Source organism: Vicugna pacos, unplaced genomic scaffold (genome assembly GCF_048564905.1).
Source record: "Vicugna pacos unplaced genomic scaffold, VicPac4 scaffold_246, whole genome shotgun sequence".
Taxonomy (NCBI): domain Eukaryota; kingdom Metazoa; phylum Chordata; class Mammalia; order Artiodactyla; family Camelidae; genus Vicugna; species Vicugna pacos.
In genome coordinates this window covers 1-12,191 of record NW_027328925.1, presented here as the reverse complement: position 1 = coordinate 12,191, position 12,191 = coordinate 1, and the positions used below count along the sequence as shown (strand labels likewise).

Sequence of the window (12,191 nt, the reverse complement as noted above, 5' to 3'; positions counted from 1 at the left end):
CCTGGCGTCACGGTGAGGATCCTGAGGGAGGACTGAGGGAACCAGAGACCCCAGATCAGTGGGGACCCGCCGAACCGATCCTGCCCCTGCTTTTATCCCTGGGAGGCCCCAGGGCGAGATGAGCACACGTTGCTCTTTGGTGTCTCGACTTCCCCATCCGGGTCTCAGAGAGACTGGGGCCTTAATATAAGGAGGGGGGACCTCAGGTATGCAGAGCAGGGTATCCCCGGTCCCCCTGGTAGTCAAGGTGAGGACCCTGAGGGAGGACCAAGAGACCCTGCACCCCGGAACAGAGTCGGCCATGGGGGGCTATAGGGCAGGATGACCAAAGGCAGCATTTCCTGACATCCCGGTCTCAGAGGGACAGGGCTCCTGGTATGAGGGGCGGGGCGTCAGATGGGCAGAGGACAGAATCCTAAATTACCAGGGGGCAATGTGAGGACCGTGAGGGAGCCTTTGCCCTTGTGCTGGGTCTTGGAGGCCCCAGAGCAGGGTGACCAGGTGAGATGTTTTCTGACCTCTTACTCAGAGGTCCTTGGGAGGTGAAGTCCCTGGTCTGAGGAGTGTGGCTCAGATGTGCAGAGGGTGGTCTCCCCGGAACCCCCAGTAGGACTGGGCAGACCCCCTCCCCAGGTAGAGGGGGCCTCAACAGAAACTTGCTCCTCTGGTCCTTCCTGGGAGGCCCGGGTGTAAGTCAGGAGGCATCACCTCCCCACTTTATCCTCAAACTCAGTGCGATGGTGGTGTCGGCCTGCAGGGGACAACCTCATGTTAGCGGAGGGGAGGGTTCCAGGACTTGCTGGGCGTAAATGTGAATGTCTTGATACTGAGAGTAGAGAGCGAGCCCACAGAATCCGGCCCTGCCCCCTGTCATCCCTGAAGTCCCTGGGCAGGAGTGGCCAATGGTGCTGCCCCCTCACCTCTGCCCCAGGCTCTCAGGGAATTCAGACCTAGTTCTGAGGTTGGCAGAAGGAGCCACAACCGGTCAGCAGCAGAAGGACTCACAGGATGTGCCAGGGCTCAGGAAAAGGACCCTTTGGGTGGATGCAGGGCATGAGGAGACCCTCACCCCAAAAGAGATGGGAACTTACAGTGTCCGGCTTGAGCTGTTTCAGCCCTAGGAGTCCCCAGTCAGGTCTGGCCGGATGGGGCCTGCCATCACTTCCGTCACGTGGTTGGGGGTGGGGTATCTCAGGGTGTGAGGACCTTGGTCTGAGGGGAAGCATCAGGCCAGCAGAGGGAGCGGTCCTAGGATATCCCACGTGTCAAGGCAAGGACTCTCCGTGAGGACCAAATGTACCCCGCCATCTCAGGAGAGGAAGGACCCCACCGGGTCCAGCTGACCCGTGTTCCCAGCCCTGGAAGGAACAGTCAGTGGTGGCCCTAAGTGCCGTGCTCACTTCCATCCTGGGTGGGAAGGTGGGAGTCTTCAGGGAGTTGAGGTCTGGGTCTGACGGGCAGATGTCAACTCGTCATCCCAGGTGGGGGCAGGGGGGAAGAGCAGGCCCTGGCGGGAGTGAGATGCATGGCCTCCAGGCACTGAGGGCACCTCCGCCCAGGGCAGAGGGGCCGATCCCCGCTGCCAGTGCTTCTGGTTTTTTCGGGGGGCTGGGGGTGGATGTTGTGTAAATGGATCCTGGGACCAGTTTCCACGTAGGGGAGAGGTTCCCCGGACCAACAACAGTTCTCAGACAGCAGCAGAGTGTTCAAGAATTCAACTGCGTTCTGACACCGTCTAGCCAGAGATGGCATCAGACCCTCTGGTTCAGGCTCAGTCCTCCAAGACTGCCCTCCCCCCACCACTTCAGAAGCCCACCGCAAGGCAAGGTTCTTCCCTGTGCTGCTAAATGGCCAGCTGTAGGTTGGGGATTCCAACTCCCTCCTCCTTGGGTTTCCACCGCTGGTGACAAGTCGAGGCTGTTACTTGTCCTTCTGAAAGACGTGTCCTTCTGAAAGACCTCCAGAGGTTGCCACGCCCTCCTCCTCAGGTTTGGTTGATTTGCTAGAGTGGCTCACAGGTCTCTGACAAACGTATTACTTCCTAGATCACCAGCTGAACATAAAGGGCATGAGTCACGAAGAGCCAGATGGAAGAGGTGCTAGGGCCAAGGTGTGCGGGAGCGGGGCCGACTTCCCCGCTCTCTCAGACAGTGCCACTTGCCCCAGCTCTCTACCTGCTCACCAACCCAGAAGCTCTCCAAACCCATCCTCTTGGGGTTTGACGGAGGCTTCATTACATAAGCACGATTGGTTAAACCATTGGCCATTGGCAATTGAACTCAAATCTCCAGCCTTTCTCCCCTCCCTGGTGGTGCTGGGGAGGGGCCAAAAGATCCAAACTTTTAATCACATGATTGGCTCTTCTGGCAACCAGCCCCATTTTAGGTGCTTTGCAAACACATCTCATTCACATGAAAAACAAAAACAGCACATTCATCACTCTCAACACTGAGGACATCCCAAGGGCTTTGGGAGCTGTGAACAAGGAACTGTGCACAGAAACCAAAGTCAATGACCAGAGGTATCCTTGTCCTGAATCACAGCAGGGAAGGGGCCTCCTCTCCTTTCTCTCCCGGCTTTCAGGGAGGTGAGGACCTTGGTGTGAGAGGACGGGTCAGATCCTATCTGAAGGAACCACGCCTTGGCGACAGAGAGAAGAGTCCCGGGTCCTCCCAGGAGTCAAGGTGAGGGCCCGAGGGAAGGGTGAGGGGACCCGCACGCCCACAACAAAGATGGGACACCAAAGTAAACCTCGTTCAGCCCTAGAAACCCTGGGAAGGTCGATAAGCTTGTCCTCCCACAAGGCCACTGGGTCCCCACCTGTCACCGCTGCCCAGACTCCTGTCAGCTGCCAACACCTGTCATTATGTCCCTGGTTCAGATGAGTGAGCTCCGCCAGGCTGTGGAAGACCTTCAGGACCCAAGAGACGCCCAGGGCCTGGTGGATGTGCAGCAGCTGGAGGCTGAGCAGGAGGGGGCCGCATCCCCCCGGTACCCCTGCTCCTCCTCAGTCTCCTCTTCCTACTCTGCCGGTGCCGAGTCCCTGCGCCAAGGTGCAGAGCTTTCAATGATGGCTGACCTGGTGAGCTTCCTGCTCCTCAAGTATCACCGGAAGCAGCCGACCACCAGGGCAGAAATGCTGAGTATCCTCAGAGAATACCAGGACCACTTCCCTGCGGTCTTCAGCCAGGCCTCTGAGTGCATGCAGCTGGTCTTTGGGGTGGATGTGAAGGAGGTGGACCCCAAGGAGCACTTGTACATCCTGGTCCCCACCCTGGGCCTCACCTGTGATGGGATGCAGGGTGGTGAGCAGAGCATGCCCAAGAACGGCCTCCTGGTGATACTTCTGGGTGTCATCGTCCTGGGGGGAGGGGGGGTGCCTGAGGAAGAGGTGTGGGGAGCACTCGGTGTCATGGGGGTGTATCCTGGGAGGGAGCACTTCATCTACGGGGAGCCCAGGGAGCTGATCACCAAAGCGTGGGTGCAGGAGGGGTACCTGGAGTACCGGCAGGTGGCCAACAGCGATCCCGCTCGCCACGAGTTCCTGTGGGGGCCCCGGGCCCACGCGGAGACCAGCAAGCTGCAAGTCCTGGAGCATTTGTTTAGACTCAACAGTGAGGGTCCCATTTCCTTCCCGTCCCTGTCTGAGGAGGCCGTGAGCAATGAGGAAGAGGGGGCCTGAGCCAGACTTGCAGCCGCGCTCCTTCCAGGCCCCTGTCCAGCAGCTTCTCCTGCCGGGCAGGAAGGGAGCCCATCCTTCACCCTGTGTTTGCAGAGCGAGCAGTCAGCCTTGGAAGGAGTGAGGGCCCGGGCCAGCTCGGGGGGCACGGCGTACAGCATCTCTGGGCTCCTCCCGTCCTTTACGGTGACATGGAAATTGATCTTTGTTTCCTGTAGGTGTTTTTCAGTGCTGTTCCTATTAATAGAAGATTTAATAAGCTTCAGTATCTAACTTTGTGAATGACAGTGATCACAACGTGTGTATGCTTATCCAGTTCAAACACAACAGTCTTCCTCTTCTGTAAAGGAGACTGAAATCTCTCTCTCTCTCTCTCTCTCTCTCTCTCTTTTTTTTTTTTTTGGTCATCCTGGATGACATAATATGGAATTGCAATTAGAATTGTTTGGGAAATGTGAGAGTAATTAGCAATGATACAGATGAGGGAAGATTTAGAACAATAAAAGTAAAAATAATTAACTTGCTTCTTACCCCTTCTTGTTTGTCATTTTATACGTGTAATATCCCTATGTTTAATTGGGTTTCCATGGGTTATTTAAGAAAGTAGGAGAAAATCAGTGTGAATCAACAGGATCCCTGCTCACCATCTCACTTCATCCGCACACATTCACCGAGCCTCTGCTGTCCGGAGGGCTCTGTGTTAGTGGGGACACTAGGAAAAGCAAGACACACCCCACACCTAGAAGGACAGGCTAGGAGCCCAGTCACATCAGGAAGATGGTGACATGTCCCTGAAGTCCCACAGAACAAGGGAAAGAAGCGGCGAGGCGGAGGGGGTCCGGGAGAGAGCACCCAAGTGCAAGTGCGCAGAGCCAGGGCAGGTGGGGGCTTTGGGAAGCTGGGCTTCCTTCTGTGGGAGGTGACGGTAATGAAGCCGGGTGGTGGCGGCGGCCAGACTTGAAGAAGGCGTGTTTTGGGTTTGAGAAGCCACAGTTCGGATGGAAGGGCGGCTGGGAGGGGGCAAAGGTTGTTCCTTGACTCCCTTCGTAGGAGCTCGGTGTTGAGTCCAGCTGGGAACCCTCCCCCACCCCTCAGTGTAACCTAGCCTCTAATCGGGAGAATTTACTTAGTTTCATTTAGGAGACATGCTTTTTGGCTGATTAGCTCTTCCACATCCTACTGAGCTGCGTGTTCTCTAACATGACCTGGATAACAAACCAACCAGCCAAGTGCCAGAGGAGGGAGTGGGAGGGTCTGGGGCCAAAGAAAATCAGAAGCACCTGCCAATCATCGCGGTTCCAACAGGCAGCGCGCCCCGCGCGAGGTGCTTGGCGCACATCACACGCACCCCTGCAGTCCTGCGGGACGGGCCTCCTCACACCCGCCCACTGCACAGATGAAGACCCTGAGGTCGTGGGGCTCGGGAACCTTCCCAGGATCACGTGCTAGTAAGTGACGGGGTGGGGCCGAGACCCCTGGTCTGAATTCATCTAGAGCCCACGCTGCGCCCACCCATCGCAGCCTGCGGCCCACCTCCTGACCCAGAGTCCACTTCTCTCCTCAGTGTCCTCGTGGTGTCTGTCGGGTGACAGAAAGTAGGATCCTGAGGCCCAGGTAGTAAAAGCTGGACCAAGAAAGGAAGGTGACTGTGACAGTCAAAGCCAGGGTGAGGACTGTCTGCGGTTTCTTGAGAGCTGACCCTGCCAGTTGGTGGCACTGCTGTCCAGTCCCAGCCCTTATCCCACACGACAGCACCCTGCCCTGGTCCCCTCCTTCCCCGGGGCCCTCCTGGCCAACTCGAACCTGACCTGCTGACTTGGTCATCACAGGGGGTGGGGGTGTGGAGAGAGAGACAGAGACAGAGACAGAGAGAGACAGAGAGAGACAGAGACAGAGGCAGAGGCAGAGACAGAGAGAGACAGAGACAGAGAGACAGTCACGGAGACAGACACAGGGACAGAGCGAGAGCCAGAGCGCGAGACCGGGCTTGAGACTGGGATTGGGTTTGTGGTTGACTGGGTCTTGAAGGCCACATTTCTTATGGGATAACATCCCTAACGTAGACTTTTCAGAAGCTGCAGAAAAGTTAACACTAGGGAACATCCTGACACCGTCTCCCTGTCCCCAGTGGGGGAGGGGAGCGGCCGTAACAGAGCTTGCCTGGGGCTCCTTTGGAAAGTGCATTGCACCCGACGGCCCCTGTGCCATTTGAGCTTCTAAGGATGGCTTTCCCGGGTCTCCTTGGCTTTGGACAACTACGAAATGAGTCATCACTGGACAAGGAAGACTCCCCTTTGCTGCTGTCCCTGTGGGGTGCAGGTGGCTTCCGGGCAGACACAAGGCCCCCAGTCTGGGCTGAGGCCGTGGGCTCGGGCGTCCGCAGTGGACCACAGGCCGGCTCTACTTCTCCGTCAGGCGGATCCTAGGCCCACGACTCCACCTTCCCCGGCCCGGGCCGGGCCTTCCCTGCCACCTGCCCCGGGTCAGACGGGAAGAGTCCACGGCGCTGCGCCGCAGAGCGCTCAGCACCGCCAAGGGACGGCAGGCGCCCTCCGACCTGCTCGAACTGTCGCAGTGACCGTGCACAGCTGCTTTCAAGGACACTGAAGCCAGCTCCTGGGCGACATACAAATTTGTTCGTTCCAAGATACGCTGGGGACCACGTTCACGTCCTGTCCTAGTCTGCTGTCCTCAAGGACCTCTTTCCGGGTCTGGAGGGGGAGGCAGATACACCCAAGCTCTCAGGGAGACAGGAGCACCCCACCTTGGGACTGGACATGCAAGGCGGGCTGTGGGAGCCTTGGGAGGGAGCCTGGGACCACAGGAAGACCCGACTGCCGAGGTGGCCTTGAAGCCGGGCCGGCCTTGAAGCCGGGCCCCAACATGCAGAGCGGCCTGTGGATAGAGACGGGCATTGCCACCCGACGAGGCAGCTTGAGGACATGCCCAGACAGGGGAGTTCTTGGCGGGTCCCAGAGCAGCCGGGGACTGGGTGCGGGTCTGGCCCAGGGCCCATGGACGGTGACGGAGAGCGGTTGGGGGTCCTCTGGGCTGGCGGACACCGGGGGCTAAGGCAGGCGCAGCGGCCGGCGGGCCAGGCTGGGAAAGGCAGGCCTTGGACGTCGTGAGGGCTGGTATCTGAGTAACAGGTGTCCTGAGCCATGGCTGAGAGCGACCCCTGGGGCGCGACACAAAGCCACGGCCCAGCCGGCCCGGGGCGGGGGCGGGGGCGGGGAGGGCAGGGGTGCGTGGGATGGAGGGAGGCAGACCTGTGAGGGGGCAGGCCCACCAGACCCAGGGTGTGAGGGAGGGCTGGAAGGAGCGGGCGGCAGGCGAGGCCACAGGGCTGGGATCGGCCCGCCGATGTCCCAGCCTTTGGGCCCCCTCCTGAGACGCCCCCGTGGCCTCCACTGAAGTTCGAACTCTAAGGACACGTCCCTGCAGGAGGGAGTGACCCGAACAAGTGCTCTGTAAACCTGTTTAGAGGCACAAAGACCTGCGCCCAAGCTCCAGTCTCGGCCTAGGAGCTCCACGAAGGCTGACAGCCCTCAGACTCGAAGGCCCCTTGGGAGAATCTCTTTCGAACCCCTTGCCCTCCCCTTCTGGAACAGGGAGTGGCCCTCAGAGAGGACAGACGCCTCTCCTTAGCGGCAGAGCTGGGATGAGGACCTAGGAGCCCGGCAGACGGGCCTTTCCAGGTCCCATTCTCTCTCCCTGTGCAGTGACTATGAAGAACAGTCACCACAGCGGCTACAGAACACGTGTCCCCCCAGACCGCTGTCCTGTCTGTCCTGCCATCTGTGGTGAAGACGGCTCTCGGGCGGGACTTGTCCCATCCCACACCCAGAGCCTCATCTATTTTCAGTCACACGTGGACGGGCTTTCCGTTGGTCACGTCTAGCTCAACAAGTAGGAACTGTCCTTGGCAGTGAGTCTGTAGAGTAGGCCCCTTGAAAAGTACCGGACCCAGAGCAGGCAAAATTATTCAGTGTACCTGCCACCGAGGTGACGGCGGGACGGGGACCCAGGGCTGGGGGCGGGGCTGGCTCGGGGAAGGCGAGCAGGGCAGGCCTGGGAGCAGACCAGGGAAATGCTTGCTCTCAACAGATCAGAATACATGCTGAACCCCCAGATCAAGGACTGCAAAGGGGAAGAAGCAGGGCAGAGCCGAGTTGGAAGCGGAAGGCCAGCAATCTGGCAGGGCAGGAGCCTAACCCCCCCAGTGACAGGGAAGAGGAAAGAGGGCCTTAGAGCAGCCTCAGGGGAGGCTGAATCCGAGGTCTGAGGGAGGTGCTCTGACGCGGACTAAGGCAGGTGTTCTGAAAGTGAGTGCTCTCGGGCCACGAGGAGTTTCTATGGCAAGAAATGGGCACTAAAGAGGATCCCATGTGCTCTGGAGAGGGGTGGGGCTGCGGACAGCAGAGCTCAAAAGGAGGCTCCAAAGCACAGGGGAGGATGCGGCCATCCGCTCACGCGGCACGGGGGGAACCCTATGTGCCAGGTGCTTTGGTGACACTGAAGTGGGACGTGGGGAGTGCCCCCACACGCTCCCACACAGCCCCACTCTGGGGACAGCTCGACCCAGGGGCAGGAGAACGGGACACTTCCTTATGGCCCATCAGAGCTGGACCGACCAGCCAGCAGGAGCAGCTGGAAGAGACCAAGGCAGGAGCTGTTGGGGGGGGGGGCGGGCGCTGCCAGCCAGCCCGGGCCAACCAGCCCACTCGGACCACCACTTCCGGGAGGTGCAGTCGCCCGGGGCCCATCTCACCCCTGCCGCCTTGGTGGCAGCCAAGCCAGGGCCAGCCAGGGCCAGCCAGGGCCTGGCCCTTGAACAAATCGGAGGCTGGCAACAGGCCTCCCCAACCTTCGGGGATGGAAACAGGATCATGTCTCTCCGCCCACTCAGGGCCTGGCCCCTGGGAGAAAGGTGCCTGGCAGCAGATGGGAGCCTTTCGCCGGGACCTTGAACATACCTTCCTACACTTCTGGAAAACAGAGAAGCTGGGGGCTCTGTACCCCTCCCCTCCCCTCCCCTCGGCCAGGGCTCCCTGTCCAGACCAACTCTGGGACCTCACGTGACACATAAAGAGGACGATGACCAAAGTCGCTGGTTGCCCTGCTACCGAGATTCTAGAATTCTGCGGACACTATTTACTGGGCGTCCCTGCTCAGACTGAAGGCACTTCTGCCCTGAGAGCTCAGTGATCTGGTCTCAGGGAGAGCATGTGCCTGGTCTAGACTAGCTGCATGGCGAGTCAGAGCCCCGACGAGGAATATACGGCCACGGCGGCCCCCGCAGCTGATGGAGAGCCCCCAGCGGGGGCCCCATCGGGTTCATCCCCGGATCCAAAGGTGGATTCGAGGGAGATTTTGGAGAAGCCCGGCGACCAGGCCGAGAGCCAAGATCCAGGCTCCCAAGACAACCAGCCACCACAGGACCCAAACCCAGGTCCCGCCAACGTGGACGGAACCCACGGTGTTCTTGGGCTCTCCTTCCCGAGAAAGCTCTGGATGATAGTGGAGGACGAGGCCTTCAAGTCCGTGCGCTGGAACGACAAGGGAGACATGCTGATCATCGAGGAAGACCTTTTCCAGCGGGAGGTTCTTCGCCGGCGCGGCGCAGACAGGATCTTTGAAACAGACAGCTTGAAGAGCTTCATCCGCCAACTGAACCTCTACGGGTTCAGGAAAATACACCTGCCCGGCACTCTGGGTCGCTCTCCGGGGAAGAAAAGGCTGATGGTAACGTAGACAGCCCTTCCGTCTCCCGAGTTCTCTGTTCCTGGAACAGCTTCCCAGTCCTGAGCGGATGAGTGATGTGCTGAACGGGGTTCATTCCCGAGGGGGACTTTTTTCCTGCGAGCCAGTACTGAATGAAGGCTGAGGCAGTCCGGCGTGTCATGTAAGGCTCGCCCCTTAGAGATGCCCTGCGGGTGTGACCGAAGACCCAGGGGCCACTTCACGTCAGGGAGCTAGAGTGACACCTCAGCCCAGGCACCACGTAGCTTTAGTGAGCGCACACTCCAGGGCGAAATAAACCTTGCCAGGAATTTAAAAAGACCTTTTCTCCACAGTCAAACAAGACCTTTATGATGGAGGTGGGCGGGGAGGAGTGAATATTTCCCCCGAAATGACGAGAATGATTCATGTCCTTTCAGATCTACCACAACTGCAACTTTCAGAGAGAGAAGCCCCTGCTGATCGAGAACATGTGGAGAAAAGGTGACCCGAGAGCAACTGCTCGGCCCGCTTCCAGCGCAACCACCCCAAAGAGAAAGAAGCAAGCCGCCCCACCTATGAGATGCACCCAGTTTTTCCATCAGAATGACTCCACCAAAGATGCCGACAGGAAGACCCAGAGGGAAGCCCCCCGTGCTCAGGTGCCCAGCGGCATCCGGGCCTTCATGCTCCCTGGCGTCCTGTCTGCCGGCCGGGTGGCCAGGTTGGTGGTAGTGCAGCGTCCCTCCAGCGAGCAGGGCGGCCCGAGTGGGGAGGGCACCTCCAGGAATGTCACGCTAGTGCCCCCGGCTACTGCCGGAAGGGACGGTGCAGGGGAGCTGCCCAGAAGCCCCCCCGTTTGCCCCGATCCCAGCTCGGTGGTGTCCACGTGCAACACGGGTTACTGCATGCTGCTCGCGGCCCTTCTGCTCATGGCCCCCAACCAGGAGGCCCGCGGCAGATGAAGAGCCCGAGGGCTCTTCAGATTACAAGTGTGCTCTCTGCGAACGGTTCAAGGACAACCCAAAGCCCTGAGCTCACAGACCACTAGAGACACACGAAGAGCACCGTCCTGTAACCATGAACATTTTGGGCTTTAATAAAGACAAGCAAAACTCCCCGGGGCTAAATAAAGAATCTGCGAGAACCGCGGGTCCGTGTTCTTTCTCGCGTTCGATTCCGCACACGTCTCACCAGATAAGCCCGCGGAGGCTGGAGACCCCGGCCGGGGGCAGGCTTTGGTCCCCATCGGCCTCTTTCATCTGAAGCTGTGGCATTTCGGACACCCGCCCAAGGAGGTGGGGAGCGAGCACTGAGGCGAGCCCAGGAAGGTCTGGTCCCCTGGGCCGGGCCTGCCCGTCAGGGGACAGACAGCCTGGCTTCTGACCTCGGGGGTGTCTCCCCCCCACTACTCATGCATCCCGGAGCAGAAGGGTCTTCCTCCTGGGTCCCCCAAGGATGCCAGAAGTTTCTGACCAGCAGCTCAGCGTCTCCAGCTCCCGATCCAGGGGCCCCCCCCACAGAGGCCCGCCGAAACGTAGGGCCACCCCCTCCACCAAGGGCTGAGAGCGCTGCAGCCTGGCTCCGAAGAGACGGGGGGTTGCAGTCAAATGCCTGGGGGGAAGCCCGTCACCCTCGAAGGTAACAACCACTGGAATCCCTACTCTCAAGTGACCAAACCCCCCACAAATGTATAAAAGATCTCCCACCAGGCGAACACCAGCACTGCTCACTTCCATCAAGGCTGTAGTTAGGACCCTTTCTTGGCACGTGAAGCGGCCGTGCGGCACGTCTAACACACCGGCTCCGCGAGCCAAGGGACACTTTACAACAGGGCGAGAGTCATCTGCGAGGCAGACGGTGCTGTTTCTGAGTCCGATGTCCTCTTGCCCGTGAGTCAGGCCGTCGCTGGCTGGTGACTCCCTGGCAAGCACTCAGCGCCCGCTCCAGCCGTCCCACATCGTCTCCTGGATGCTCTTCAGACCCTCTAGGGGTTGTGACCAGAACAAAGGCGGGGAAAACACTCACCAGCTCTCTCAAAACATATTTCTCTACACAATCCAGAATCAGCAGGGCCAGAATGAGCGGCCTGCAAGGCCGCTTCCCCTTGTCCTAGAGGTCCAAAGTCCTTGAGACTCTGTCACCGAGCCCAGGGAGGCATCTCCCTGCAGGGGTCCCGCTCCCCCGTCCCCGCGTCCCAGTGGACACATCTGTTTCCGGGAACAGCACAGAGTGGGGAGCGCCCTCCAGGGCGGCGCCGATTCAGAGCGAACCAGGGGAGCACGTCCAGGGCGTGACGGCGAGCTGACCGTGTCACGGTTTAGCTTGGTCTCTCGGTCACCTCCCCTCAAGAGCCCACACTGCTCAGGCCTCCTGCCCAAAGGGGATCAGGTGCTTGGGGACGTCTACCTGGAAGACGCCCTTTCTGCCTCTCCTGGGCACGGGCTCCAGTAACCACCGGGGGTTGGAGAGCGTGCTCAGGTACTTCTGCTGCAGGTTGCTCAGGACGGCTCGATTCTTCAGTTCCACAACCTCCTCGGGACCTAAGTTTTCTGGGCACAGCAAAGTGTCCCCAACGTCAACGAGCCCTGTGCACAAAGAGAGAAGCACCCAGATGTCTTCCCTTCCACAAACCAGGCCTGCCCCTAAGAGAACATGGTTATTCAAGGTCACGACCACTGGAGACGGAGGCGATATCAGCACGTGGACCCAGAGTGAACTGGGTCGCTCTGGCTGAGCATTTCCGAGGTACCGGCGTCCCTCTTCAGGGCACTTGGGGCGAGGCCGAGGG

General features: G+C 59.6%; 2 protein-coding genes and 1 long non-coding RNA gene across 3 annotated transcripts; 2 read left to right on the top strand and 1 right to left on the bottom strand.

Moving 5' to 3' along the window:
* The first annotated feature begins 1,558 nt into the window (after positions 1 to 1,558).
* On the top strand, positions 1,559 to 4,198 carry LOC140695495 (melanoma-associated antigen 10-like). The gene is made up of 2 exons (XM_072958235.1): positions 1,559 to 2,684; positions 2,882 to 4,198. Exon 2 carries the CDS (start codon positions 2,882 to 2,884, stop codon positions 3,680 to 3,682), a length of 801 nt encoding a protein of 266 aa, XP_072814336.1. The 5' UTR covers positions 1,559 to 2,684; the 3' UTR covers positions 3,683 to 4,198.
* Positions 4,199 to 8,824: 4,626 nt separating this feature from the next.
* On the top strand, positions 8,825 to 10,547 carry LOC102537469 (heat shock transcription factor, X-linked member 3-like). The gene is given in 3 exon segments (XM_015252390.3): positions 8,825 to 9,424; positions 9,841 to 10,347; positions 10,349 to 10,547. Coding segments are annotated over 3 exon segments (1,089 nt in total). The 5' UTR covers positions 8,825 to 8,929; the 3' UTR covers positions 10,436 to 10,547.
* Positions 10,476 to 12,165, bottom strand: LOC140695492 (uncharacterized). Its single transcript, XR_012071167.1, has 2 exons — positions 11,810 to 12,165; positions 10,476 to 11,387 (listed from the first exon to the last, which is right to left on the bottom strand). It is a non-coding gene; the product is annotated as an uncharacterized lncRNA (long non-coding RNA).
* Between the last annotated feature and the right edge of the window lie 26 nt (positions 12,166 to 12,191).